At 46.2% G+C, this 23883-nt stretch overlaps 6 protein-coding genes and 1 non-coding gene across 13 annotated transcripts; 3 read left to right on the top strand and 4 right to left on the bottom strand.

The window, feature by feature from the left end:
* Positions 1-25: 25 nt before the first annotated feature.
* On the bottom strand, positions 26-3283 carry LOC101074635 (zinc-binding protein A33-like). Its single transcript, XM_003967584.3, has 6 exons — positions 2686-3283; positions 2484-2579; positions 2149-2379; positions 2045-2067; positions 1631-1749; positions 26-1544 (listed from the first exon to the last, which is right to left on the bottom strand). Exons 1-6 carry the CDS (start codon positions 3070-3072, stop codon positions 994-996), a joined length of 1407 nt encoding a protein of 468 aa, XP_003967633.1. The 5' UTR covers positions 3073-3283; the 3' UTR covers positions 26-993.
* Positions 3284-3292: 9 nt separating this feature from the next.
* Positions 3293-9098, bottom strand: rapsn (receptor-associated protein of the synapse, 43kD). The gene is made up of 8 exons (XM_003967465.3): positions 8451-9098; positions 7592-7930; positions 7063-7221; positions 5877-5975; positions 5670-5792; positions 5529-5582; positions 5242-5441; positions 3293-5162 (listed from the first exon to the last, which is right to left on the bottom strand). Exons 1-8 carry the CDS (start codon positions 8673-8675, stop codon positions 5090-5092), a joined length of 1272 nt encoding a protein of 423 aa, XP_003967514.2. The 5' UTR covers positions 8676-9098; the 3' UTR covers positions 3293-5089.
* A 603-nt stretch (positions 9099-9701) lies between these two features.
* kbtbd4 (kelch repeat and BTB (POZ) domain containing 4) lies at positions 9702-12688 on the bottom strand. The gene is made up of 5 exons (XM_003967463.3): positions 12622-12688; positions 11758-12232; positions 11546-11687; positions 11112-11218; positions 9702-11027 (listed from the first exon to the last, which is right to left on the bottom strand). Exons 2-5 carry the CDS (start codon positions 12217-12219, stop codon positions 10167-10169), a joined length of 1572 nt encoding a protein of 523 aa, XP_003967512.1. The 5' UTR covers positions 12220-12232; positions 12622-12688; the 3' UTR covers positions 9702-10166.
* A 155-nt stretch (positions 12689-12843) lies between these two features.
* On the top strand, positions 12844-14255 carry LOC105416929 (protein FAM180B). Of its 3 annotated transcripts, none has more exons than XM_029841453.1 (3): positions 12844-13335; positions 13551-13627; positions 13704-14255. In XM_029841453.1, exons 2-3 carry the CDS (start codon positions 13619-13621, stop codon positions 14046-14048), a joined length of 354 nt encoding a protein of 117 aa, XP_029697313.1. In that variant the 5' UTR covers positions 12844-13335; positions 13551-13618; the 3' UTR covers positions 14049-14255. The 3 variants fall into 3 exon arrangements, with proteins under 3 accessions (XP_029697313.1, XP_011605717.1, XP_029697314.1); XM_011607415.2 differs by having other exon boundaries at positions 12844-13410; XM_029841454.1 differs by having other exon boundaries at positions 12844-13483; positions 13564-13627.
* ddb2 (damage-specific DNA binding protein 2) lies at positions 14126-17299 on the bottom strand. 3 transcript variants are annotated; one of them, XM_003967583.3, is made up of 11 exons: positions 17198-17299; positions 16985-17115; positions 16812-16915; positions 16391-16582; positions 16138-16304; positions 15709-15808; positions 15408-15585; positions 15163-15308; positions 14913-15068; positions 14619-14664; positions 14127-14524 (listed from the first exon to the last, which is right to left on the bottom strand). In XM_003967583.3, the coding sequence occupies exons 1-11, from the start codon at positions 17275-17277 to the stop codon at positions 14268-14270; spliced, it is 1557 nt and encodes a 518-aa protein (XP_003967632.2). In that variant the 5' UTR covers positions 17278-17299; the 3' UTR covers positions 14127-14267. The 3 variants fall into 3 exon arrangements, with proteins under 3 accessions (XP_029697312.1, XP_003967632.2, XP_011605712.1); XM_011607410.2 differs by having other exon boundaries at positions 16391-16573; XM_029841452.1 differs by lacking the exons at positions 16812-16915; positions 17198-17299 and having other exon boundaries at positions 14126-14524; positions 16985-17110.
* Positions 17209-23508, top strand: LOC101074187 (kinesin-like protein KIF23). 3 transcript variants are annotated; one of them, XM_029841451.1, is made up of 24 exons: positions 17252-17322; positions 17472-17657; positions 17798-17864; positions 18038-18166; positions 18251-18356; positions 18616-18752; positions 18838-18950; positions 19029-19199; positions 19373-19417; positions 19809-19921; positions 20173-20294; positions 20388-20490; positions 20565-20644; positions 20719-20838; positions 20912-21071; positions 21326-21487; positions 21573-21739; positions 21830-22003; positions 22078-22281; positions 22358-22591; positions 22681-22769; positions 22860-22938; positions 23083-23144; positions 23230-23508. In XM_029841451.1, exons 2-24 carry the CDS (start codon positions 17644-17646, stop codon positions 23243-23245), a joined length of 2667 nt encoding a protein of 888 aa, XP_029697311.1. In that variant the 5' UTR covers positions 17252-17322; positions 17472-17643; the 3' UTR covers positions 23246-23508. The 3 variants fall into 3 exon arrangements, with proteins under 3 accessions (XP_011605714.1, XP_011605716.1, XP_029697311.1); XM_011607412.2 differs by lacking the exon at positions 17472-17657 and having other exon boundaries at positions 17209-17322; XM_011607414.2 differs by lacking the exons at positions 17472-17657; positions 19373-19417 and having other exon boundaries at positions 17209-17322.
* On the top strand, positions 19990-20086 carry LOC115251150 (Z30 small nucleolar RNA). The gene has a single exon (XR_003889705.1). It is a non-coding gene; the product is annotated as a Z30 small nucleolar RNA (small nucleolar RNA).
* Positions 23509-23883: the final 375 nt, after the last annotated feature.

Genomic DNA, 23883 nt, shown 5'->3' with positions numbered 1-23883 from the left:
TCAGCTTAAAAGGTTTACTATGCTTCCAAAATTCAAAATTTATTGAAAATTTGCCCTAACTTCTTTTCTTTGCTTTTAATGTTCAAGTGAAAAAGACCATTCTTCATCTGTATTGACACCGTACTGGAACAGTGGATTGTTTGCAGAAATATTTGTAGTTACTATTGGTATTAACATTAGTTATTAGTAGCAATTGCAGCTTTTTTTTTTTCTCCGACAGGTTTTATTTTGAAATCTCGCAGCGGATGTTGCTGTCAGCTGACAAGCCACCATGATTTTATTCATGGCGGTTCAAGTTTTATTTTTCAAAAGTTGTATTTCAGATTACTTGTGAAATGAAAGCAAAAATACGCGCCTTTTAATTTTAAAGGTGCACATTTCTATCGAACCTACCGTCTCGGTGCCGTAAACTATTGTTTATAGTCGTAAACCAACGTATAGAACCCCAATACCGTGTCGAATAATTACTGCGATAATTAATCCAGCCGAAGAATTTAGTCAGTTGGTTGATAGAAACATGTCGTTGCCAAACTACGTCCTTTAAAAGTGCAATTTCTGTAGCATTTTATCTTCTCTTCGGTCCACAGACCGTTGATCCAATGTTAAGTGGTCACCGCTTTGTGGTAGTTAGTTTCAAAATAAAATGCTATTTAGTGTCATTGCTGCTTTAGCAATGACACTAAAGAAAATAATAAGATCAAACCGCCAGTTTATGCTCTATTTAAAGCACCACACCTCAGTACTAACACAGTTGAGTTTAAAAATAGCTTTAAAACCAAGGGGGAAAATCCACCCACACAGAACCACACATAAATGAAGGACTTAAGTTTTCACTGAAAAATTGTGATTATTCTCTGGAATGTCCAAAGTCTTTCAGTTTATGACACAAGCAACATTTACTCTCCCGAAGATTTTTGTTTGTTACTTGTTACACTGAGACCATGAGATGAGTTACTGACTTCTGGATCAATCTTCTGATTATTATTCTACTGTCTACTCCACATTAACTGTTATTTTCCGAGGACAAACTGTTAGCGGACTGGAGCTTTTTCCGTCTTTATACAGTCCAGGTGAGAAATATGGGTATATCTTCTCCACAAATCTGTCATTGAATGTGTGTATTGTTGTAGAATCCTCAGCGTTGATAAAAACGACCTTCCCTTTATCAAAGTCCAGTTTTACAGTAATCCTCCCTGGTTTCTGTTTCAGCACCAGCTTGACGCGAGGCGAGGTCTGAGCCCAGAAGGTGTCCCCGTTGCACAGGCCGATCACCCAGAAACCCTCCGTCGGGTTGAGGAAGACTGCGTTCTTTCTCTTGATGGACTCTCCAGCTGCTCCGATGTACCAGTCTTGGCCTTGGCCCACGTCCACAGTCCAGCTGTGCTTCCCAGATGTGAAACCAGTGGCTCCCAGCACACACACGCGGCTAGTGCATCGTTCGGGATTGTCAGGTAGCAACCGTTTTCTGCAGTATTGCACACGGGTTAACTCCTCGGAAAACTCTAGGTTGGACTGAGCTGTGTTTGGATCCAGAACAAAAGGAACTGAAAGGAGATGTGAAATGTCCAGATGTGAACACACGATGGTGAACCTTGTCTTGTTTATCAGTTCAACGCACTTGTCCACTCACCACATTTCACATGTGTAGCCATCTTATTCCAGACTCCAAACTTCAGCGATCCGAGATGCTTTGCGGAGTTGATGAGGATGTCTCGTATGCACTCTGGCTCGTGAATATTGCACTTGGCCCTGAAACACAGAGACAATTTCTGCTTCTCAGCGAGCATCTCAAACACCCTCCGGTGTCAGCAGCCATGAAGGAATAAATCCCCCCATCCTCCCGACGTTCAGAGAACCCCAAAGACTCTTTGTGAATGCAATTTTAAAGAGATTTTCTGTTGTCTGTTCTCAGCCTCTGGCTGTTTGGCTACTGTGCAGTCAGACTGTGGTTGCAGACGACAACACTGGTGCAAGACTGAAGGGCTTGGATGCACTTTTGCACAGTGGGAGTTTAACTTGACTTGCCAGTGAGATGCTTGCTCACCTTTTCTTTGTCTGCTTGTAACCCTAAAGAACGAAAAGAGAGAATGAGCAACCTTTAAAACAACAGGTTAACAGTGTGGCTGTTAACAGCAAAAATAATAATACCATTAAAAATGGCAAATCCTTTTCTTTGAGGGCCATCTCAATGTCACCGACGTTGGCCGAGAGGTTCTGGATCTCCTCCGTGAGGGTCTTCAGCTTCTCAGACATCACCTGCTTCTTAACCTCCTCTTCCTGCCTGAGCACCTTCAGCCGATGTCTCTCTTCCTCCACCAGAAATTTGTGCAACTTGTCAAATTCCTCCCGGATTGCTTCCTCGTTTTCAGCGGCTTGATTCTGAGGAGGAACGTAGAGCCGGATAAATGAAACTCTTGGGTTTGTTATCAGTGACAACAGTGAATTCCTGGGAATCTTCTTAGCGTCTCTGCTGAAAAATGTACCTGAATATAAGTTCTGGTTTCCTCCCACTCCTCCTTAGTCTTGTTGAGCTTTCTGAGCTGTTTCTTCAGCGTCTCCAGCAGAGCAGCCATCTCTTTCTGAAAGGCGATGACAGGTTTCATCATGTTACGTCGGTATGCTGTTGATCTTTGCCCTCACAGATGAGTTCGCTGTGATTCTTTCTCTTTTTACATTTTAACTCACCTTTTTCTGCCGAGAGGCCTCCACCACCGGACAACACTCGTGAACTTTATGCCGCTTTGAGGTTTGGCACACCAGACAGATAGGCTCTTCGTCGTTCTGGCAGAAGATCGTCAGCTTATGCTCATGTAAAAGGCAGATGCCTTGGTCTCTACTAGTCCGTTGCCCCTGGTACTCCTCGGCTGCGATCTTTAAGGCCAGGTTGATGGGAGGCCTCTCTGGGATGGAGATGGCGCGGCAGACGGGACATTCCCGGCAAGCTTTTAGCTCCCAGAACTTGTGCAGGCAAACTTTGCAGATGTTGTGGCCGCACTGCAGGAGGACGGGGAGGCAGTAGATGTCGGAGCACTGGGGACAGAGAAGGTCATCTTCACAGAGCCTGGTCGCCATCGCATCTGAGCTGGTGCAAAGCGAGAAGAAATCGTCCTGCTTCAGGTGTTGTCGCTCACAGAGTGAGAAAACCTCGGGAAACTGGTATTACTGGTCGACCGTGCATTCCACCTGTGCTGATCTAATACACTAAATCCTCTTGACATTCACCTCTGCCGTTTAAAAAAGCAACAGAGGATTTTTATAGACTTTCAACCACCAACAGTCAGCAAAACCAAAGTCAGAGAATAATAATACTTTATTTCAAAAATATTGCTGTGGGCGAGTAGCACGGACTGACTAAATGTGTCAATACACAAGTTGCTTTAAACTAAGTCAAAGTCAAGGTTGTGTCAGCATGTCTAGAAAAATACAAGGTTAGATGCAAAACAGAGGTAGTTTAAACCATTAAAGTTGAGTCGTTGAGAAAGACAGAATAAAAGTGACTAACGCATAAAGTTGCAGGTGAGTTTACGTTCACGATGCAGAGAGAAGGGATTCAAACTGAGAAACAGGAAGTGCTCGGGCTGCTAAATGTGTTGGTCTGCCTCTTCTCTACTATTTTAAAGCTACCACATTCTGTGTGTGTGTGTGGGTGTGTGTGTGTGTGTGTGTGTCTACTCCCTCAGCGTACTCCCTTTGGAGACATCTACTGGAAAGAAGACAGATGACAAAAACTAACTCCCTTGTCCTCAAACATCCCTTCATGTTAGCAAACATGCGGTGCCCTCAGTCTGTTTTCACAGACGCTCATTGTCGCTTTTTATGCTGTCAACAAGAAAGATTATAGTTAAATAAAGTTTGCGTTCATTTTGTCCTGCTTTAGGCTACAGTAGAAACATGGAGGCGCACCCGCTCCAGGATCTATACACATATCTGACTTATATGTGAAGTAAAGCACAACTGTGGTTTGCTTAGGTTCACACTGGCGCTTTAAGTTTCAAAAAGGGTCAAAATTACTTGAGTTTGCTTGGGTTTAAACATAGCACCAATTTTACACTTCAAATTGTTTTTCCTCCCCCCTAAATCACAAAACATCTCAAATCCACAGAGCAAATAAATGAGGAATATGAATGATTAAAGCCACTGAATATTAAGAACTATAATAAACAAATCAAGTACATTTCTGTGGATACATAATCTAAAATAATCCAACCTTGCTGCTCGTCACTGGCATGAAAACATGCAACGCTGACACCCACTGACAGCTCAGCTCCCTACACTGATATTTACATATGGCTACAATTATAACAATACATTAAATATTAAACATGACGCGTCTCCTCTATAGAGCTATACTGATATGAGCGTGTGGTTGGTCAAAGATCCTTTCCCAGTGTGTTGCCATCTCCGAGAGATCACGTTGACGTCAGATTTAAGAGTCAAACATGGACAAAAATGGACAGAAAAGGAAGTGGCGTGAACACAGCGAGCATTGATCCAGCCCCTTAATATGGATGAATAAGGAGAAAAAAGAAAAACAGCTGCTTGTACCTGTTTTGTAAAGACATCCTAGTTTTTGAATGCTTAAGAGATTTTAGTTCGTTTCACCTCAAATAAATCAAAACAAATGGACATGAGAACCTTATGTACATGAATACAGTAATAAATAGAGCAGGTATGAAAAGAAATAAATTCAGAACTGGCTCTGTGTTCTGCTTTAAAAAAACAGTTGAGTAAAAAGTGATAAATCAAAACCCAGGATAAGATTACTGAATACCTCTTAAGATTGTATCATTTTAAAACATCTACAGGACAAATGTTCTGGCGTTTAAACTCCCCAACACACAGATGACGTCAGCCCTCCTGCATCAGCTTACTGTGTAATGAAATAAAACTCTGCCGCCGAGCTGGAACTCCACACAAGGACGGACAATCGAGTCCTCAGAGCCGCAGCACGTGTCACGTTGATCCAGTTCGCCTCCATCGCCGGGAAGCTGCAAATTTTTACTCTGAACGGGTTCTTCACGCGCGGCCGGCTCCTCGTAGCTCAGTCGAGACGCCTGCAAGGCTCCACGTCTGCGGATCACGTCGGCGGTCACACAAACCCAGGTTTCACCGAGGACTTGAAACACTTTGGGCAACCTTTAGTCCCGTTTGTCTGGAGACACCTGAAAGGATGAAACAGTCGTAGGTCAGCGGGGAAAATGGAAACTCAGAAAGCGAGTACCAGCCCGCGGCAGCACGCACTTGAGATGGAAGATGTGGGAACAGGGTAAAGCCTGCAGTTTTTGGTCCCTGTCCCCGATGGACTCCCCACACATGCCGCAGTAGAGCTCCAGCTCCTCCACGCACTGGAGGAACTTCACCACCTGCTCTCGGAGCTCCGCCTGCTGCCCCTGGCTTCGATAGATGCCCTCGCTCAGGCAGTGCACCTTCAGTGTACAGAGCTTCAGACACCAAAGAGTGAAAAACAACGAGATGTGACACCTTCGTGCATGAGATCGTGCAAGTTCTGTGGCCAGAAGATAATTTACCTTGTTTCCTATTCCATCCGCCAGTTCCTGTGCTCGCTGCAAGGATTCAAGGGCCTGTAAAAATGCACGGACAGGGTGGGCGTGCGTCCCGGTGAATGATGTGGCTCATGTTCCCTCACTCACCCTTGCAGTCCAACCTACCTTGTCATACTCTTTCTGCAGAAGCCAGCACTTGGCAACTCCCAGGTAGACTTGTGTTTGTCCAAGACGGTTCCCGATCTCGGTCATGATGGCCAGCGCAGATTCGTAACGAGGGAATGCTTTCTGGGGGGAGGGAAGGAGGAGGAACGTCACATCCGTGCTCAGCATAAACAGAGAGCATGGGATAAATCTGTCCCGGTTGCTCACATCGACATCGTGCCTGCAGCGGTGTATGTCTGCAAAGTTCAGCAAGCACAGGGCCTGCAGAGGACGGTCGCCGTGCTGCAGAGCGATCTTCATAGACTCCTGTTGGAGCCAACAATAAAAGAGTTTTGACACTGAACATATTTTATTAAAAACATTTCATGTCTCTGACACCTTTTGAAGCATGTCTTCAAATTCCCTTTTTCAATTTTTAATGTAGTGCCCAGAGCTGCTGCCTCTACAGGAGGAGGTCAAGCATCTTGAGGTTTTAGTCATTCTTCAGCATCAGCAGCTCAGCCAGGAGGATAATGAGAAAGATCACAGAATTCAGATGTCTGAGGCTCAGCCCGGAGCTCTGACACACGAGAGGCTGCTGCTTCTCCATGTCCAGGTTATAAACACTCATGATGGCTCGACAAGGGATCACCGGCAAGAGAGAACTTCTCTCTGCAGGCGGACGTTTAGTGGGAACCTGAAGTCTGCAGAGTGGCTTCAGACACTGTTAAATATCTCTGCTCAGCTATTTAAAAGAGAAATGTTTGGCTGACTCTCTGTTGAAATCCAAAAGCTCACAAATGAGCACGAATGCGTTGGGATTAAAAAGTGAACGCTGTTCCTGCAGTCAGAGCTGAATTACTGAATTACAAATGCTGTGCTGTTATATCATCACAGGCTATGTCCAAATAAAGCAGACTGAGAGGTGATATGGAATGTGAGACACTTCACCTTTAAAACTCCTCTTGTACTCTGGTATTCTAAATACGACACGATGTGTAAATTGTTTAGCTAAATGCATTTGGCAAATGTAATCCATCTGAAATGCATCCCTGCTCTCTTGTTACTATTTTTCTTCACTCAGGAAATGACATCAAGCTATTTTTCGCCTATGGTACATAATTAGACGGCAGTGAAGACTAGACCCCCGCCCCCTTCATTTACACTTCCAACCAGCGGCTCTGCGAGCATATTTTTGTCGAGGTCTGAGGCCTGGAACAAGACAACAACTGCTGCCTGCACCTGTTCCTTCAACATCTACTGTATCTCTCCAGCTCTGCCGCAGAGAGATGAGAGACGGGCAACTTAGAGAGGAAGCAAAAACTGTGACATTCTCCGCACAGCTGGGGGGGGGGGGGGGGGGGGGGGCTGCTCCGTGGACAGCAACGACAGCACGTTAGTTATCAAACAATACCTCGCAGCATTCCATGGCGTCTGGCAGGCGCTCCAATTTCCTGTAGGCAACAGACATGTGGTACTGGCTCATGGCGCGGTACTTGAGGCTCCAGCCTTTGCCGTAGTCGTTGACGAGCTCGGCGGCTTTACATGGGAAGAACAGGGCCTTCTCGTAGTCCTGTTGGCAGAGTAGCGTTGATGAGTAAGGCATCAGATGTCCTGTAGTGCTCACAAACAGCAGCATCTTAACAGCAGATAGGCCTGTATGGACTCAAACACCTGCATCCACGGCATCCGTCAGAGGCGGTTACAGGAGCTAAAACCAACCTGTTGGCAGAAGCTGAGGGATTCAAAGAGGCAACGTATTATTAAGCTGCTCAAAACAGGAGCTAAACTTTGCTCTGCAGCTTTATCAAGCTCTGAAGCGTGGTTAGAAAACACGGGCAGCCTAAATGCCCTCTTCTGGCTTTACTGTCGGAGGTGGAGCGGCCTTCACGCATCAGCAGACTTTAAGATGAAATCAGGAGCGGCTCATTTATTTGAAGTACCTTAAGTGTGACGTACATGTTTCCCAGGCTGCAGCAGACTCTGCACTCCAGCATCTTGTCGTCGTTGTTGTGAGCGTAGCGCAGGGCCTTCTCGTAGCTCTCCAAGGCCTTCTGGAAGACGCTGAGGCCCAGGAAGGCGTTGCCCATGCTCAGACATACCTGGCCGTTGAGCTGCAGGCTCACGGTGGTGCCCTGCATGTTTAAGCAGGTCTTGCAGTAGGAAACCGTTTTCTGGAAGTCGCACAGCTTCTCGTTGCTGCGCGCCAGGTTCAGGTAGCCCTCCGTCAGGTAGTCCGGGTCCTCCATTTCTCTGGCCGTGTCAATCTGATCTAAGGCGAACTGCAAAAGACAAATCCTCAAATTCAAATACACATTGGATAAAAGGAAAACAGGCAATCTTCCTGTCCAGAAGCTCTACCAAGTCCCCATTAAAGCTGTGGAATAGAGTGGGCACCGCTCGATTACGGACGATTATGTCAACAAGACACCCCGCAGATACTCGGGTTGCAGGACACTTATTTACTCTGCATTGCATGCAAGCCTGAAATTAACCCATTCCTCACAGGATCGACATAAACCCCTCAAAGACAGTCACCTTTGCCCCCCTGTGTTCCGTTACGACTGTAGAAATGTTAAAATGCTGTTACCACAGGCCGCGGCAGACATGATGACATATAAAATTGAGGAGATATGCGGTTCAGCCACAAGCACGCCACATCAGTTGCATAACACGAGATCGGGTACAAAAAAGCTCTTAAATGGTGGAAGCCTAAAGGAGAACATGGCTGTCAAGTCTAAAATTAACCCTTAAAAGGAACAGCGTAGTCATCACTTTAGAGATTAGCACAGGCGCCCCTACCTTCAGCATATCTTTATATTTTCCCATTTCCGAGTGAGCTGTGATCAGACACCCCAACACTCGAAACTTCCCACCGGGATCCGAGGTCTTCTCCAGCACTTTTGTCCAGACGTGCAGGGCTTTGTCCGTCTGGTTGGACTGGTACAGCCTCAGGCCCTTTTCGATCTGCTGCTTGGTTTGGTCCTGGCCCATTTCTGGTGCGAGGAGCCTCATAAAAACACTCATTCGTTTAGGCCATGCAATTTGGGTGAGGCAGCAAGAAAGCAGATCCTTGCCATGCACAGTACAAATCCAAAGAAGATCCCTTGAAGATGATCCTCTGAGAGGTGGGAGCCAGAGGGCCTACCAGGTCCCGCTCTCTCAGCTCCGGCTGTGCTGAGACCGAGAGGAAACTGGATCCACCAAAGGAAGACCACAATAGATCAAGACCATGATCGCCAGCCGCCGTGTGTGGAGACGGAACAATACCTTCCCCATTTAACCGCACATCGATCCCCTCTCACCGGCGAGCATTCAAAAATCTCCCCCTCAGGTTTTTGTTTCAAAAATGCCAAAGAAACACATTTCTTAGCAGAAGGCTAGCAGTGACATCCCAGAATATCTACTCCCTCCACACCCCAGCGAAAGGAATTCTCTGCGACCCCCCCCTCCCCTTGCACATCGTGTCCAACCCCCGCCACCTTCCTCCTCCTGCTGGCGCTACAGCAGATGGCCTTGTCAATCCAGACCATGTGTCCCTTCAGGAATTCTGTCCTGCCCTCAGCCAGCAGCTCCAAGGTCAGTGCAGCTCCTCACGATCTACCTCCACGGCGGATCCAACGCGGCGCTGCATCACACCTCGGTGGAGCGCTCAAAAACACTCCGGGGAGATTCACACACGCGGGATAGTGGACCGCTGGTGGAGGGGATATAAAAAACTCTATCACCCAACATTCATGCAATGCATGTCAAATTGTGTGCACAGCAGCTCTCGGTTCTTATGGGAGCTCACGTATGCCCCCCCTCAATCTTGGCGTCAGCAACTGATGCTTAGAATAGTTCACAAAGTCTGACATGTAACTGGGTTTGGGTTTCAGCTGCACAGCCTCCTGAAACACATCAATGGGATCAAAGATTTGGCCTCTTGTGTAGCAGCTTTCTCTCCTTCAACTCCCCTTTGCCTCCACCAAGGACACAACCGGCACCTTTCACCTCGCCATTCATGAGAGACGTCACCAAACCGGAGATAAACGGGGCAGGAAGGTAGGGATCTTTATATGCACCAAAAAGTAGAGATATATTTAAAAGTGTGATGTGTGTAACAGTGACGATATATTTAAAACTGTACATAAAAAAAGTCCCTGTTTTGTTCATGAACACTTGTGACTTACAATTTACCATCTCTATATGATTTGATTCGATCACATGAACATTTAATCTTTTACACTGGTAGAATAAAATAGACCACGAGAAAACAACATTGTAACAATATCATCACAAACGTCTCAGCTAAGAGATGCACAATGTTGCAGAGTGTAACACAAGCTAACACAGAGCACTGGGCTGATGTCACGCTGGTCTGGTGATGAAGTCAGAGTGGAATGTTTGACACACAAACCAGCTGAATAAATACATTTAGAGCCGTACTCGTCACTGGACGTTTGAGCAGTGACGTCGCGCTTATCCGACAGTCAGTGGTGCGTTTGTGGGCCCGTTTGTGGACGTCCGGCAAATATTTTAGGCCAAAACAAACTGCCAGTTTGTGAGGAGGATTTTTATGCCTCTGATAACCGACACCACCGATGTGGCCGGGTTAAACTTTAACGTGTTTGCGTCGCCTTTCTTGCATTTGTCCCTGAAGACGTAAATGCAGCCGTTACAGCTGGCCACCTTCCACAGAGAAGGAACGCAGCTCCACACCTCAGGGAAGCGCAAGCGGGTGAAGCTCTCCAGCAGAGGGTTGTAGCACACCAGGGAGTCTCCCTCTGCCACGATAAAGATCACGTCCATGTGCACGGCAGCGTGCATGCAGCCGGCGAACGGCAGCATATACGGCTTGATTTGGCACTTCTGGGAAGCAGTGTCAAAGCACTGAATCAGTCGAGACGGTTTGGTGAAAAAGTCCATGTCGTTTTCTTCTCCTCCCAGGAGATAGATGGTGCCTCCCAGGTTAACGCCTGCGGCCCCGGACACAGCCGTGTCCAGCTGGCTGGTCTCTGTCCACATGTTGTCCTTCACTGTGTAGTAAATGACGGCGTTAGAGAGCGTGTCCTGCAGCGTTTTCCCCCCTAGAGAGTAAATGGCATCCTCAGAGGAGACAGAGACCATGGTGTGGTGGAGGCGGTCTCTGGGCAGCGGGGCGCAGCGCTCCCAGTCCATGGTGTGCATGTTGCATTTCCACATGCGGCGGGGGATGGACCCCCCCACAACGTACAGGTCCCCGCCATGTTTACAGGCTGCAGTGATCTGATGGCACAAACTGTTCTGGCCGCTCACGCTGATCGCGTCGTCCTCGTCACAGTGGAGGGACACGGCCAGGGAGTGGGTCCGCGTCTCTTCTTTACCGATCAGGTAGATGTGAACGTTCTCACCAATCTCCTGTTCATGAGAGACGCATCAGGACTCAATGAGAGGAAAAAGGACAACATGATCTTTTATTTTTTAATTTGAAGAAAAACTTACCTTGAGGTTTTCTTGGAGAATGGAAGAAAACTCTTCTCTTTCCACCTTGTTGTGATTTATCCACGACTCTATGGCTACTGTTGGATTCTGGGAGGTCGGAACACCATCTAGACAGAAACACACATAACAGGCAGATTATATATCCACCTACACTTAAAATACAGAAATATTTTGGCCACAACGTTTATTGGAGGTGTTACAGTTGCAGCGACATCGAACCAGACAGAAAGAATGCACAAGCTGGTCTCTTAATTCCTTGAACAAAGTGGCCACAATCTGTTTGACTCCTGATTAAATCAGAACGACCACACTTTTGTACATAGAACAATTACAGAAATAAAAACAGTGATTGTCCTTTCACACAGTATTATTTTCATATATGTAAATTCATTTGAAATTTTAAGAAAAAGCTGCAGGGAGAAAATATACGAGACCTTTGATTATGTCTAATAGCAGGCAGAGGGGCAAATTCAGGAATTCTTCTGTCTGATGTAGCTGGGCCAAGTGGATCTTAGCACAGTGTTTGGCTGCAGTGTACAACTCCTGGTCACTGTGTCTGTCTGCCAGCCACATCACCTGTGTACGAAAAATCATTTATCCATCTGATGCTACTTCGTTATTGCCTTTACAACAAATGAGAGTTTACCTGCAGGCAGTTTTTGACCTCTACGGTCCGTGAGAGGAAGCGTGAGCATTCCTCGAACAGTGCGGTCAGCTGGTACATATCTGCCATCTCGTAGGTGTCTTGCAGCTCCTCCACCCGGAGTTTAATCGTACCGTGGTAGATGTAGTCCACCAGAAGCTGGAAGACAGTGGCGCTGACATCCTTCAGCTCAATGGTGCGGTTGTGGCACTCTTTCAGGTTGGACGTGAACATGGAGCGGAAAAAACTGCTCTGGGCCGAGAGCACCAGCCGGTGGAGATGAAACTCTTTGCCGTCCACTGTGATGGTGACATCAGCGAACAATCCACCCTCCAGGCAGAGGTCCATGATGCTCTTCACCACACGGCTGGAGTGGGAACGGTCAGTGAAAGTGTAGCCCAGAAAGTAGTTTTCCTCGCCCACAGAGCCCCCAACACTGAGACCCCGCTCCTCAGTGGAATCCATCTTTGCTGCTCACCTGAACAACAACAACGATCACACACAGATCCCAATCAATCTATAACCGGGAGAGATGCATCCTGTAATCCACAGTGCATTACTAAATCCATTGGAAGGAAAATTAAGTCAAATTCCTTGGTGATATTTGAACAGACTCGCCATAGCGTATAGCAGTATATAGTATCAGCAGTGAGCCTAATAACAAACTGAGTTTATAATAACATCGACCCTATTTGGCAGTTTTACGCTAAGGATCCGCTAACATTAGCTCTCACAGCTGCTAAGTGGCCAACGATGCCACAAGTAAATAAAACTCTCATAATATGTCATGCATTTGATATGAAAAAAACTGTAAATGACGCACACTAGTGTAACACGTTAAACTTCCAAGTTTCTAAACTTGCTTACCTTTTTCCCCCCCACAACTAAATCAGAAAAGACTGACCTCTCCACCGGAAGTAAATAAACTTCCCCCCGCCCCAATAAGTGACGCTGTTTTGAACTACTGCCCCCATGTGGAGAACGGTTTCACTGCAGCCGTTATTCGATTTAATTCATAGTTACAACCAGATAAAAAGTGAATAGAATTCCATTATTTTAATCAACCCTCATGTTTAATGGTTCATTATTATTCTTTACCAAAAAGACTACAATGGACCAAAAGAAAAAGGGTTGTGGAACGCATATTATCAAATTTTGCATAGCAAGCAAGAAATACTGTGAGCAGTCTAAGATATTGAGAATGATTTTAAAAAGTGTTCTGCTATGTTAAGGGTTTTGTAGCATTGCTGCGTATTGGTACAGAATGAACATATTTGGAAAGTTTCCCAACTTATTTAATGTTTCATTAGAAACTCATGTTCATACAGGTTAGAAATGTCAGGGAACTTACGCTTATGCCTCTGTGAACTTTAAACCTTTTAAGTTCACGATCTGATTTCTGTGAGCACAAAGGATTTTAAATTACTGCCGTCTCCTCTCTTACAGCCAACTGGCTTTTGTTCCCTTTTTCCAAGGTAAAAAATGCAGGGCAGTCCTAGGCTGAGCTGCCTCTGCCTGGGTTCACAAGAGAGACGGAGGAGAGGTGAAGAGGATCAGAAAAGAAAGCTCTGAGGAAAAAGGGTAGAATGCTCATGAAAACAGAACTAAATGTTTACTTTCTGGCCACTCTCTTTCTGTTTCAGCAAATGCTGCAGGGTGAGTATCAATGGTGTCATTTGCGATGAATGTGAAGCGCATGCGCTGTTCAAGATGCAGTCTCAAAAAACAGGTATTTAATGTCAATAAGGTGTGTTTTAAATGTTTGGATTTTTTGTTCTTTTTTTTTTTAAAAAAAGTATTATCTACTAGACATGTGGCTGCAAGACCAACTGTGACTTGGGGAAAACAATCTGACGCAAAGCTGATGTTTGAGGTATTTATTTGAATTCTTCTTGTGTCGTTTGGCTGGCAGAGGAGCTGAGGTCCTGTTTCACTTTTTCTGTGCTCAGATCTTGCTGGGAGGGTTAGAGCTGGACCAGGACAACAACGTCCTTCTGCTTGATCAGGAGCTGGCATCCATGCGGTCGGGGCGGGCTTTCCTGTCCCAGATCAACGATAACATACCAAGAACTCCGAGCTCCATGATGCAGATGGCGAGCATGCTGCACAGTCAGAGGAGCAGGTCGCTGCCTCCTCCTCAGTTCGACCGTGTTGTCCTGAGTTTGGTTTACTCAGCCCTGCAGGGCCAGCAACAGGACGGAGAGGAGCGGCAGGCCTGGGGTGAGGTGCTGCTGCAGCTGGCCAACGTCACGGTCCATGAGCTGCGTGGAAGTTATCTCTTCAGCTACGCATGAGTCACATGCTGCCACTCTGGAATAGATTAACGCGACTGCGCCAAATCAAATGGAGGGAAAGGGTTGTACAACAACTCCTTCAGTTATGCATGTTTTATTCAAGTTTAGTAGAAAATTAGAAAACATTTTGTTGGTTTTTTATAAGAAACAGGAACATTTTTGAACGTTTCAATTTTTCTGACAGTAAAACGAATACAAACAGATGGTTTCTCGGCTCTCTCATGTCTTTTTTCTCCTCTGTGTTTGTTTTTCTTTCGTGCCGCCTGTGGTTTTACTTTTGGTCCCGGTCTCTTCCAGAGAAGCTAGTTTTTTCTTCATTAGCTTTCCACCCGCCGTGGAAGCTGCTCTGCCTCGGCCAGAGCGCTGCACGCTCCTCCTCTGGCTTCTTGAACTGTCTGTCGACGTTGATGTTTCTTCCTCTTCGTGTTGATCGTTGAACAGGGACTCGTTTCTGTCCCAAATCAACACTGACACACCTGCAGGTCAACAGGAAACTGCATTAATCTCATGTCCTCCCCCTCCTCTGCACCAGATGCTGACGGATGATCACGATACCTCCGAGTTACTCACCCATCCCAGAGCCAATCGCATCACCCAGAGAATTAAATTTATTGATCTGTGAACAAATAATTAGGATGTGTTAATGGCAGTTTAGCTCCATCCAATGGTCAATGGTTGCCAGGGCAGGACCTGCACACCCCATTCACTCATACACTCACACTCAGGGGCAAATAGAATCTCCAGTCAACTAATTGCTCATGATTTATTAAGTTTTCTTGGGGGAAAAAAAGCAGACAGTAAGTGTTGGGAGCAGCTGGAAGTCAAACAGGTTTAGCTATGTTAGAATATTTAAAACATACTTACAGATTTGATCCCTGATCCTGTGGGATCCTGTAGCTGAAAAACAAGTTCTGCTGTGTTGGAGTCATAGATATCAACAGTCTTCTCATCTCCGGGGCAAACGCGGTCATCGGGGTAGCGGCCAGCCACAATCAGGTCGTAGACTGGGTGCCACGTGGCCTTGAAAGAATAAACCCAAGCCAAACTACATTGTAGCTTTGTAATAACACCCGTGTCGTTGTCTATTACCAATTCACTGCTATATACGACAGACCTTGATGGGTGTGAGATGCTGATACTGCCTGTGAGGATGCTGGATGATGTGTTGAGGCTGGGACCAGTCGGAGGATGAGTAGACGCGGATCTGATCGTACTGATCTGTGGTCAGTAACTTGGAGCAGTCGAGTGGGTTGAAATAGGCTGAGACACACGAGGCCAAAGGTCACGCTCTCAGAATTTAAACAGTGTTTAACCAGTGTTTAAATGTCCTTTAAAAGCTGGACGTAAAGTAGCGTCTACCTGAGTTGACGGCTTTCTCGTGAGGAAGGTCATGGACAAAACTTTTCTTGTCTTTAATGTTTCTTAGATCCCAAAGTTTGACTGTGTGGTCGACTGAAGCTGTGGCCAACAACCAATCACAGCGTGAACTGAACTCGGCGTGGGTCACTTTGGCTCTGTGCAACTTGTCGCTGAAAATCTATGAAAACAAAGCGAGAAATGTGAAATAAATGACATTTATGTCAGAGAATAAGAGGCATGAGGGGAGCAGAACTTTAATCCCCAGCAAAAAAAAGGGGGCAAATCATGGAAGGAGGACGACCTTTTGACCATCCAAACTCAGCAGCAGCAGCTGTCCCACGTTGTCTCCGGTCACTAACATCTGCCTGCTTACTGACACGTCAACGCAGCAGAACCAAAAACTGCAAGAAAACAGAGAAAAATGACAATTAGATCTTCAACTAAACACACTTGTAGTTCCACGCTAACGTGAACAGAGGAGGTTTATACTGAAATATTCAGTAATACCTCAATGGAATTTATCGAAACGTTTATTTTACATGATTAATTTCCAAAATTCCATGTTTGTTTGTGTCTTCTATCAAATGATTCATTTTTAATTGCAAACCACAAATCAATATGTTCTTAATAACGGTTCCCTCTTGCTCAACTCTGAACCTAACTGCTAAAAAATAGTCTCTATACTGATTTACTGAACATGTTTGTCTGTTGCATCTTTTTGTCCCCTCACCAAACATTGTGGTAGTCGTGGCCGCAGTCTGCAGTTGTAGCCAGCACAGTGGACGTATGACCCTCGAAGCTCTGCAGGCTCAATCTGCCCTCACCAGAAGCCACATAGATTTTAGAAAGATCCATCGGACAGAATTTCATTCCCCCGATAAAATCTCCAGCTCCGTTCTGTGCAGAGAAGTTTAGATCGGTCAGAAAGCAAAGAGATGCAGGGTTCTGAAATGATCTTTTCTCTGCCACACACACAAACTCACCCCTTGCACAAAGTTCATCTTGGTGGGCACCTTGAAGTCCCAAAGATACAAATCTCCACCCTTGGACCCTGCTGCCAGAGTGGTGGGATGGGTGGGGTGCCACTCCAGACAGGTGACCCTGCGGTCGAAGGGGCTGGCGGCACCGTGGAAATGATAAGAGGATAACGAGCGAACAAACGGCTCCTGGAGACACTGAATTAAATTAAATTAGTTTCAGATTAAACTCAAAATCAACTATCATGACAATTATGTCGCAATCTTATTTGGGTTTTTCCTTAAACGTTGACATTGCCAAGTGGCAAAGAGGTAAAATCTGCATAAATGACTGTCAAAGATTAGTATTAATGTAAACGTTATTTTTTCCCCCTCTCGTTGCAGTAATTTCTTGTACATTCCGTCAATTTGTGCACAAATCCTCTACCTGTCTCATGTGTGAGTGCGGGCTCTGCCCCAGTGTATTCTGGTAAATGTAGTGCACGATACTTCCATGGACACTCCTCTGGGCAGCTACAGGCTTCGGAGGTTCTGTGACCAAATAAAACAGCATGGCGAAAGTGTTTTTGTGTGAAAGGACGCTGAGGCATCAGTACACACCTTGCTTCCATGATTCTGTTTTGCTCTTAAGCTTTTTAGAGAGCGTCGATGAGGAGCTGTCGGATCTTTTCGTCACTCTCTCTGTTGACGCTGATGCATTTGACTTGTTCGGTTTATTTTTCATTCTGAAACTAAAGGAGTGAGAGGAACTCTGAAGATGTAACGCGAAATATATACGCCGCAAGTATTAATACACACAATGCAAAGGCTTACCTGCGACTGCCAGTGTTTATAGCAACAGAGTTAGAGAATAAATGTCCCTGTTTGCATAACCTACAGCTGCACGTGCGCATGCAACGTTTAATGTTGTGTAAGGCCAGTGATACAACATGTGGACGGTAGGTGTCACTGTTTCTTCAAATAAAGTAATAATGATAATAGTAAGCGACGTATTATTGAATGAAAGATGGCAATATTGAAGATGCATTATGGTTTTTGCGAATAAATGGTACTAAAAAGAAAAATAGTGTGCATTCCGGTCCAGTAGGTGGCGGTAATGCCGATTGACAACAATCCTCCAGAAAAGGAAGAGAGGAAGGCGTGACCGGTGACTCATACTCCGCGATCTTATTGGCGGTCGTCGGCTCGTGTTGCGGAGGGAAAGTTCAAAATTGTAGTCGGTTTATCCGTGTTTACTTTAATAAGAGGCGCCAGTCAAAATGACCAGGCCAGCGTAAGTATTGCTTTATTAAACTCACGTTTTAATGTTAAACTACCTTTGAGTGGTCTTGGGAACAATCGATTACTTTCATTTTGTTGTTAGCCGCGGTAGCTAGAAAGGTAGCGCTAACAATGGACCATTTATTCCCCCAGGAAGGGTAAAACACCTCGCAGGCCTCCTCCTAAAAAGCCTCCTAACAGCCAGAAAGACCCAGTTGGGGTAAGTTGTCGGAGAGTTATAAACAGACGAAGCAAAACAAGGACGTTTTGTACAAATCGGTGTGAATAGTCCTGGATGGTTTTTCTAAAATCAGGACAATGAAAGGGCAGCTGCTCGATAACACGGGCCCTCGGGTATAAATAACTGCCATGTGTTTTTAAATCTGTCCTCAGGTATACTGCCGTGTGCGACCTCTGAGTGTAGAAGACCGAGAATGCTGCATCGAGGTGATCAGTGGCTCGACCATCCAGCTGCACCCCCCCGAAGGCTTCAAAACAACCCGGAATGGGGAGTTCAGAGAGGTACCGAGAATAGCGACCATGGGCAAGGTTGCTCATGTCGGTGTACCAAGAGGGGGATGTTTTACATATGTATTCTCTTCTCAGACACAGTATTCCTTCCAAAAAGTCTTTGGCGTTTCAACGTCTCAGATGGAGCTGTTTCAAGATGTGGCCAAAGTTCTTGTCGATGACCTCATTCATGGAAAAAACGGTAAGAATGAAGCTGGTCATTTCTTTCTTTGTGGTCACGGGGAGGGTGTTGGGGCCTGTCCCACATGCACCCCTAAATGTGTTGCCAGCCGCAGGGCCCAATGTGAGTATTTGGGGGTTTCGTACCTTGACAGGAAAGAAGTTGTATTTCAGAGAAAAAATCTCAAAACTTTGGTGTTTTTGTCTTGTAACGTGGTGAAATCATCATTTTCATTTCATGCTCAGGTTCAGCAGTTGACTTCTCTGTGTGATTGTGGCAGGTTTGCTCTTCACCTATGGGGTCACTGGCAGCGGGAAGACCTTCACAATGACGGGGTCTCCGGGACAGGGCGGACTTCTCCCCCGCGCACTTGACATGATCTTTAACAGTATAGGAGCTTACCAGGCCAAAAGATTTGTAAGGACATCGACTTTTAGGGGGGAAAATCTTGAAAAAACTGAATAATCTATTTGAGACTTTTGTGTACACTTATTTTTTTCAGATTTTTAAGTCAGATGACAAGAATGGAATGGAGATCCAGAGTGAGGTCGATGCTTTGCTGGAACGCCAAAGACGGGATAACAACCAGACTTTTCCTAAAACGCCATCCTCCAAGTAATACCGCTGAACTACCAGTGTCTCAGTGCTGCCGATCACAGGAGTTGGTCAGAGTTAAATGATTAATCATTTTAGACAAAAGCTGGATCCTGAAATTGCTGACATGATTACGCCCGAGGAGGCCTGGAAGGCGGATGGTGTGGACGAGGACAGCGGCTACAGCATTTTCGTCTCCTACATTGAAATCTACAACAACTACATCTACGATCTCCTGGAGGAAACGCAGGAGGATGCAATCAAACCAAAGTGAGTTTAAAACAGTCAAGCCCATAAGGATCTGAACAATGTCACAATTTTTAAAGAGGTCAACTCTTTAAAAATTGTGTTTCATATCTAGGAAATACCAAAAACGAAAGACTCACATTTAAAGGTCTGTCAGTGTCGCTTCAAGGTTGATCTATTTCTTTTCTTTTTGATAGGTGGAATGGTGGCGGCACACCTATGCGCCAGAACACTGAGTTCATGTATGTGACCAGTGGATACTTTTACATCAAACTAGTGGCTCCAGTGATTTAGACTCCCCCTCTAAGTCTAGACTGTTGCTAACAGTTTTTAGCTTTCAAGAGTTCCCCTTTAAAACTCTTCTAGTTTCAAATCAGTCTCACAAGTTGATTACTCTCAAATCATTTTTATAACTTGTGCTTTTGGGCAGCATGTACCGCTGTGATCCAGTCCTAAAATATTCAATCGTTCTTTATCTTCCATTTGTCTGTTTTGTAGAAGCTCCTCAATGTCTGTTGCCTATGCCGCGCTTCCTCCAATGCAGCGTTTCCATTCTTTTCCCATCCCCACTGATTCCCCACCTGCTTAAATACTTGCATACGCCTGATTAACCGTGGAATGTTCTCCATCTAGACCGCCTCAGTCCAGACTTCTCCGAGAGGATCAGAATCACAACATGTACGTGGCTGGCTGCATGGAGGTGGAGGTCAAATCTGCTCAGGAGGCATTTCAAGTGTTCTGGAAAGGTAGGTCAGAAGAGCGACTCTTGGAATGTTGCATTCAGGCTAAAGTCCAAGAGGACGGAAAGAAAACTCTGCAAGGATGATTGTTGATGTGACTGACTTGGCACTGCTGGCCTCCGGGTCAGCTTTGGCCAGGAAATGACAGCTGTTAATCTTCTCTCTGAGCAGATCTGGTGTGTTCTTCCAAAGGTTAGACCTGTTTTTGAGGAATTGCCACATTTTAAAGAGATCTGTGTATCTACTGTGTTCTGCAGGTCAGAAGAAAAGGAAGGTTGCGAACACCTGCCTGAACAGAGAGTCCAGTCGCTCCCACAGCGTCTTCATGATCAAACTGGTTCAGGCTCCTCTTGATGCCGACGGCGACAACGTTCTGCAGGTTGGCTGAAGCTGTAAACGCATCTCTCTGCAGCTTTTCAATTCAAGTTGATGCGAACAGCAACTTCTGATATCCTCTGATGTTGCCCGACAGGATAAAAGCCAGGTGGCCGTGAGTCAGCTGTGCTTGGTGGATCTGGCTGGGAGTGAGCGAACTGGGAGGACTGGGGCAGAAGGAACGCGCATACGTGAAGCAGGTTGGTTCGAAAAACCCACTTTTTTTACCTCATTGACGATTAAGTGTAATTATAGCTAATTTTGTATCTCACAGGCAACATTAATCAGTCTTTGCTGACTCTGCGCACCTGCATCGAAGTACTTAGAGAGAACCAGAAGTACGGCACCAGCAGGGTATGGATGACAGCTGTGGGACACTGTCGAAGCTACTGATCAGCAACGCAGCTAACAGAGGTTCTGTTTGACAGATGGTCCCGTACAGAGACTCCAAACTCACCCATGTCTTCAAGAACTACTTTGATGGAGAGGGCAAAGTCAGAATGGTTGTGTGTGTCAATCCCAAGGCTGAAGACTACGAGGAAACGCTGGTGAGTTCCCCCCAAATCAAAAAATCCCCGTCGGCTGTTTGGGTATCACGTGAGACGCGCTCCTCTTCCTCAGCTGGTGATGCGGTTTGCAGAGATGACCCAGGAGGTGGAAGTAGCTCGGCCGGTGGACAGGCCGATCTGTGGCTTCACGCCAGGCCGTCGCCATAGAAACCAAGCATTTAAGGAGGAACTCTCTCGCAGACTTGAGGAGCGCGGTGGTCCAGTGGATAAAGGCAAGTTATTCCTCTCAAACATGTTGCTGAGGCGTTACAGCTGCACCGCTCCCAAAAATGAAACTAGCTAATTGAATCGAAAACTGTTGTTTTTATTCGAAACTAAAGCATTCCAAAACAGATTGTTGACGTTTCTCATGTAAACTGATCTCGGTTGGTTCGAATGTTTTCTTTACAGTGGTTTCTGTACGTGGGATCGTTTTTGATCCTGCTGCAAAAATAAAAACAGCAGCTGAGTTGGTCTCTTTTCTTAGATGTGGCGTCTGCTATAAGGCCTCTGCTGCAGAACCTCCCACCTCTGCCCTCCTGTGAGCTGACTGACCCCCGCGATGACGTCACCCTGCCCAGGCTGATCGAAGCTCTGCAGCACAGACACAGGATCAGACAGACGATGTTTGACGAGTACAGCAGAGCAGGTACACGATCACGGCTCTTGGCTTTTAGATGGGAAGAAGCTGAAAAAGTGTTGAAATCCTGCTCGTTCTCTCCTCTGTGTTTAAGCCAACACGCTGAAGTCCATGCTTCAGCAACTGGACAGCAACCAAGCTGCCACGGGAAATGCTGTTCAGGAACATAACGATAAACTGTCGGAGAAGGACAGAATCATCCAGAACAACAAGTCGGAGATCGAGCGCCTGGAGAAGAGGACGAAGATGTACGAACATAAGGTGCGAAACAAAAAGAAATCACCATTTCATCCCTGGATGAAAGGTGTGATGTTGCTTTTCTTATAAAACAGCTGTAATGTTCTGTTTCAGATTGACATCCTGCAGAAAACAACAAAAATCTACGAGGACGACAAGCGCTCAATGCAGAGCGAGCTGGAGACCAGAGCGCAGAGGCTGCAGCGGGAGCTGTCCGACAAGAGGCGCATGGAGCAGCGCCTGCATGGGGCGGTCACAGACACGCACCTCAAGTGGGAGAAAGAATGCGTGAGTCAAAGCGCCGCCTGTCGGTGTAGATTAATCCACGGTCGGGTCCTCATCGCCGCCGTCTCCACGTACAGGGCAGGCGCGTTAACGTCATGCAGATGGAAATGCAGAACAAGCTCCTGGTGAAAGACGAGAAGCTGAAGCAGCTCAAGGCCATTGTGACGGAGAGCAAGACCCGAGGTCGCCCCGATCCTCCACCTCGGCAGACGCAACCCACGCGTCCTTCCAGAGAGGAGCGCCTCCCCGTGAAGCGCTCGGCCTCCCCGTCTCCTGCCCCCGTAGGTGTCGAGGACTGAAGGTGGCACCTATGGTCGCATCTCACGAGTGGAGTGTGATGTTTTGTCTGTTCTGCAGACGTCAACGCCGGTGCGGCCGCTGCATCGTCGCTCCCGCTCCGCCGGGGGGGAGAAGTGGGTGGACCACAAGCCTTCCTTCAACATGGACCTGGGTACCGTTCTGCAGCCGGTCATCCCGAATGCCATCCATGTGTCGGCACCCAACGAGAAGGTCCTGTCCAAGTGCGACAGATATGTGCTGACGCACCAGGAAGTTGCATCTGACGGCGAGATTGCGACCAAACTAATCAAGGTAACTTGTCACTTTTGTGAAAAAATGTCTTCTTTTTTTTTTTTTTTTAACAATTCCCTCACAGGACAAGTTCGGCCCTTTTCTTTCAGGGTGATGTGATCAGAACCAGAGGCGGAGGACAGGCTGTCCAGTTTACTGACATTGAGACGCTGAAGCAGGAGCTCGCCACAGCTCCCAGGTATGGCCCAGCAGCCAGTTAGCAGCAGCAGATGTGCCAGATGTTTGCCATGATGCATTCACTGTTTTTCTGTTCCCATTTTAACTGCAGCCGCAAAAGAAAATCTTCAGAAAACAAACCTGCCAGCGGCGATCAGACAGATGGATCCTGGACCGACGTGGAAACGAGGGTAAAAGGATGCTGACTCACTCAAAGTAGCTAAAAATGGATGAGAGAAGTGCAGTGTGTTTCAAAGGCAACATTTGTTGCATTTTATGTGCTGTTGCTACTGACAATCGGTGAATTTTCAGCCTAATTTGCCTGTTGTTTCCAGTGTGCTGTGGCTTTGGAGATGAGAGCTGGTTCAAACATGGGCCCCAGCTGTGTGATCACCAAGTAAGCTGTTAGCTCTCCTACTGCACATTTGCACATGCTTTTTGTTCCCATGCAGTTCAGAAACTAAATTTCCTTCCCTCCCCAGGCGCAGAAAACCCTGAAAACAGCTGGCCACTCCTGGCCTCGCCTCGCGCCAGTGCAATAGTCTCACCTTTTTAAACAAATCAAATCACTTTTGATAATATTTAAATGTTTTCACCACTTTTATATATGCAAGAGTGTACATACAATGATCACCAAAGCTGCTTTATAAAGTATTTCATATCACAATGTTTAGTAGCTGCTTTAAAAAAATACTCTAACAATCATGTGATGATGATGGTGATGATGGCTGCCATTTTAATACACTATTTCCACCCTTTTATAAAGTTTCTGTGTATTTTTGGTGACTAAAATAACTGAAAGGAGTGTTGCTGATATGGGGTAAGTCTATCTTCTACCGCTAGGTGGCAGCAGCAGCATTTGCAACAAGGTGCAGAGCTTCAGGTCCTGAGGAGACAGTGATGTCCAGTAATAACTTAATCAGACTGGCTGCAGTGGGAAGGATCAGAGAGCGTCAGCAGCAGTCACAAGATTGTTATCTAAACGCCATCCTTACAGACAGAAACATATTAAATCAGTCTTAAAAGCTGTAGTCACGTCAAAAAAGGGCAAAAGCAAAATTTCCAACGAGATTTCCTTGTTTTTGAAGCCAAACGGCAGTTTAAGATACGCAGACACATTGCATGAGTAACATTTC

Source organism: Takifugu rubripes, chromosome 9 (genome assembly GCF_901000725.2).
Source record: "Takifugu rubripes chromosome 9, fTakRub1.2, whole genome shotgun sequence".
Taxonomy (NCBI): Eukaryota; Metazoa; Chordata; class Actinopteri; order Tetraodontiformes; family Tetraodontidae; genus Takifugu; species Takifugu rubripes.
This window is presented reverse-complemented; position numbering and strand designations above follow the sequence as displayed.

Coding starts and splice junctions, on each gene's coding strand:
- LOC101074635 (XM_003967584.3), bottom strand. CDS start 3,072: ATGGCGACCAGGCTCTGTGAAGATGACCTTCTCTGTCCCCAGTGCTCC. Junction 2,068..2,148: donor AGGATTTGCCATTTTTAATG/GTATTATTATTT, acceptor TTCGTTCTTTAG/GGTTACAAGCAGACAAAGAA. Junction 1,750..2,044: donor TACAAGCAGACAAAGAAAAG/GTGAGCAAGCAT, acceptor TCTGTGTTTCAG/GGCCAAGTGCAATATTCACG.
- rapsn (XM_003967465.3), bottom strand. CDS start 8,675: ATGAGTGTTTTTATGAGGCTCCTCGCACCAGAAATGGGCCAGGACCAA. Junction 7,222..7,591: donor ACATGTACGTCACACTTAAG/GTACTTCAAATA, acceptor CTCTGCCAACAG/GACTACGAGAAGGCCCTGTT. Junction 5,442..5,528: donor CGGATGGAATAGGAAACAAG/GTAAATTATCTT, acceptor TGGTGTCTGAAG/CTCTGTACACTGAAGGTGCA.
- kbtbd4 (XM_003967463.3), bottom strand. CDS start 12,219: ATGGATTCCACTGAGGAGCGGGGTCTCAGTGTTGGGGGCTCTGTGGGC. Junction 11,688..11,757: donor AGGTCAAAAACTGCCTGCAG/GTAAACTCTCAT, acceptor TTTCGTACACAG/GTGATGTGGCTGGCAGACAG. Junction 11,219..11,545: donor GCTATTAGACATAATCAAAG/GTCTCGTATATT, acceptor GTTTCTGTCTAG/ATGGTGTTCCGACCTCCCAG.
- LOC105416929 (XM_011607415.2), top strand. CDS start 13,341: ATGCTCATGAAAACAGAACTAAATGTTTACTTTCTGGCCACTCTCTTT. Junction 13,411..13,550: donor GTTTCAGCAAATGCTGCAGG/GTGAGTATCAAT, acceptor TTTTAAAAAAAG/TATTATCTACTAGACATGTG. Junction 13,628..13,703: donor ACGCAAAGCTGATGTTTGAG/GTATTTATTTGA, acceptor TTCTGTGCTCAG/ATCTTGCTGGGAGGGTTAGA.
- LOC101074187 (XM_011607412.2), top strand. CDS start 17,276: ATGCAACGTTTAATGTTGTGTAAGGCCAGTGATACAACATGTGGACG. Junction 20,839..20,911: donor AAGACTACGAGGAAACGCTG/GTGAGTTCCCCC, acceptor CCTCTTCCTCAG/CTGGTGATGCGGTTTGCAGA. Junction 21,072..21,325: donor CGGTGGTCCAGTGGATAAAG/GCAAGTTATTCC, acceptor CTCTTTTCTTAG/ATGTGGCGTCTGCTATAAGG.
- ddb2 (XM_003967583.3), bottom strand. CDS start 17,277: ATGCGCACGTGCAGCTGTAGGTTATGCAAACAGGGACATTTATTCTCT. Junction 17,116..17,197: donor ATAAACACTGGCAGTCGCAG/GTAAGCCTTTGC, acceptor TCACTCCTTTAG/TTTCAGAATGAAAAATAAAC. Junction 15,586..15,708: donor TGAGTTTGGATGGTCAAAAG/GTCGTCCTCCTT, acceptor TTGTTTTCATAG/ATTTTCAGCGACAAGTTGCA.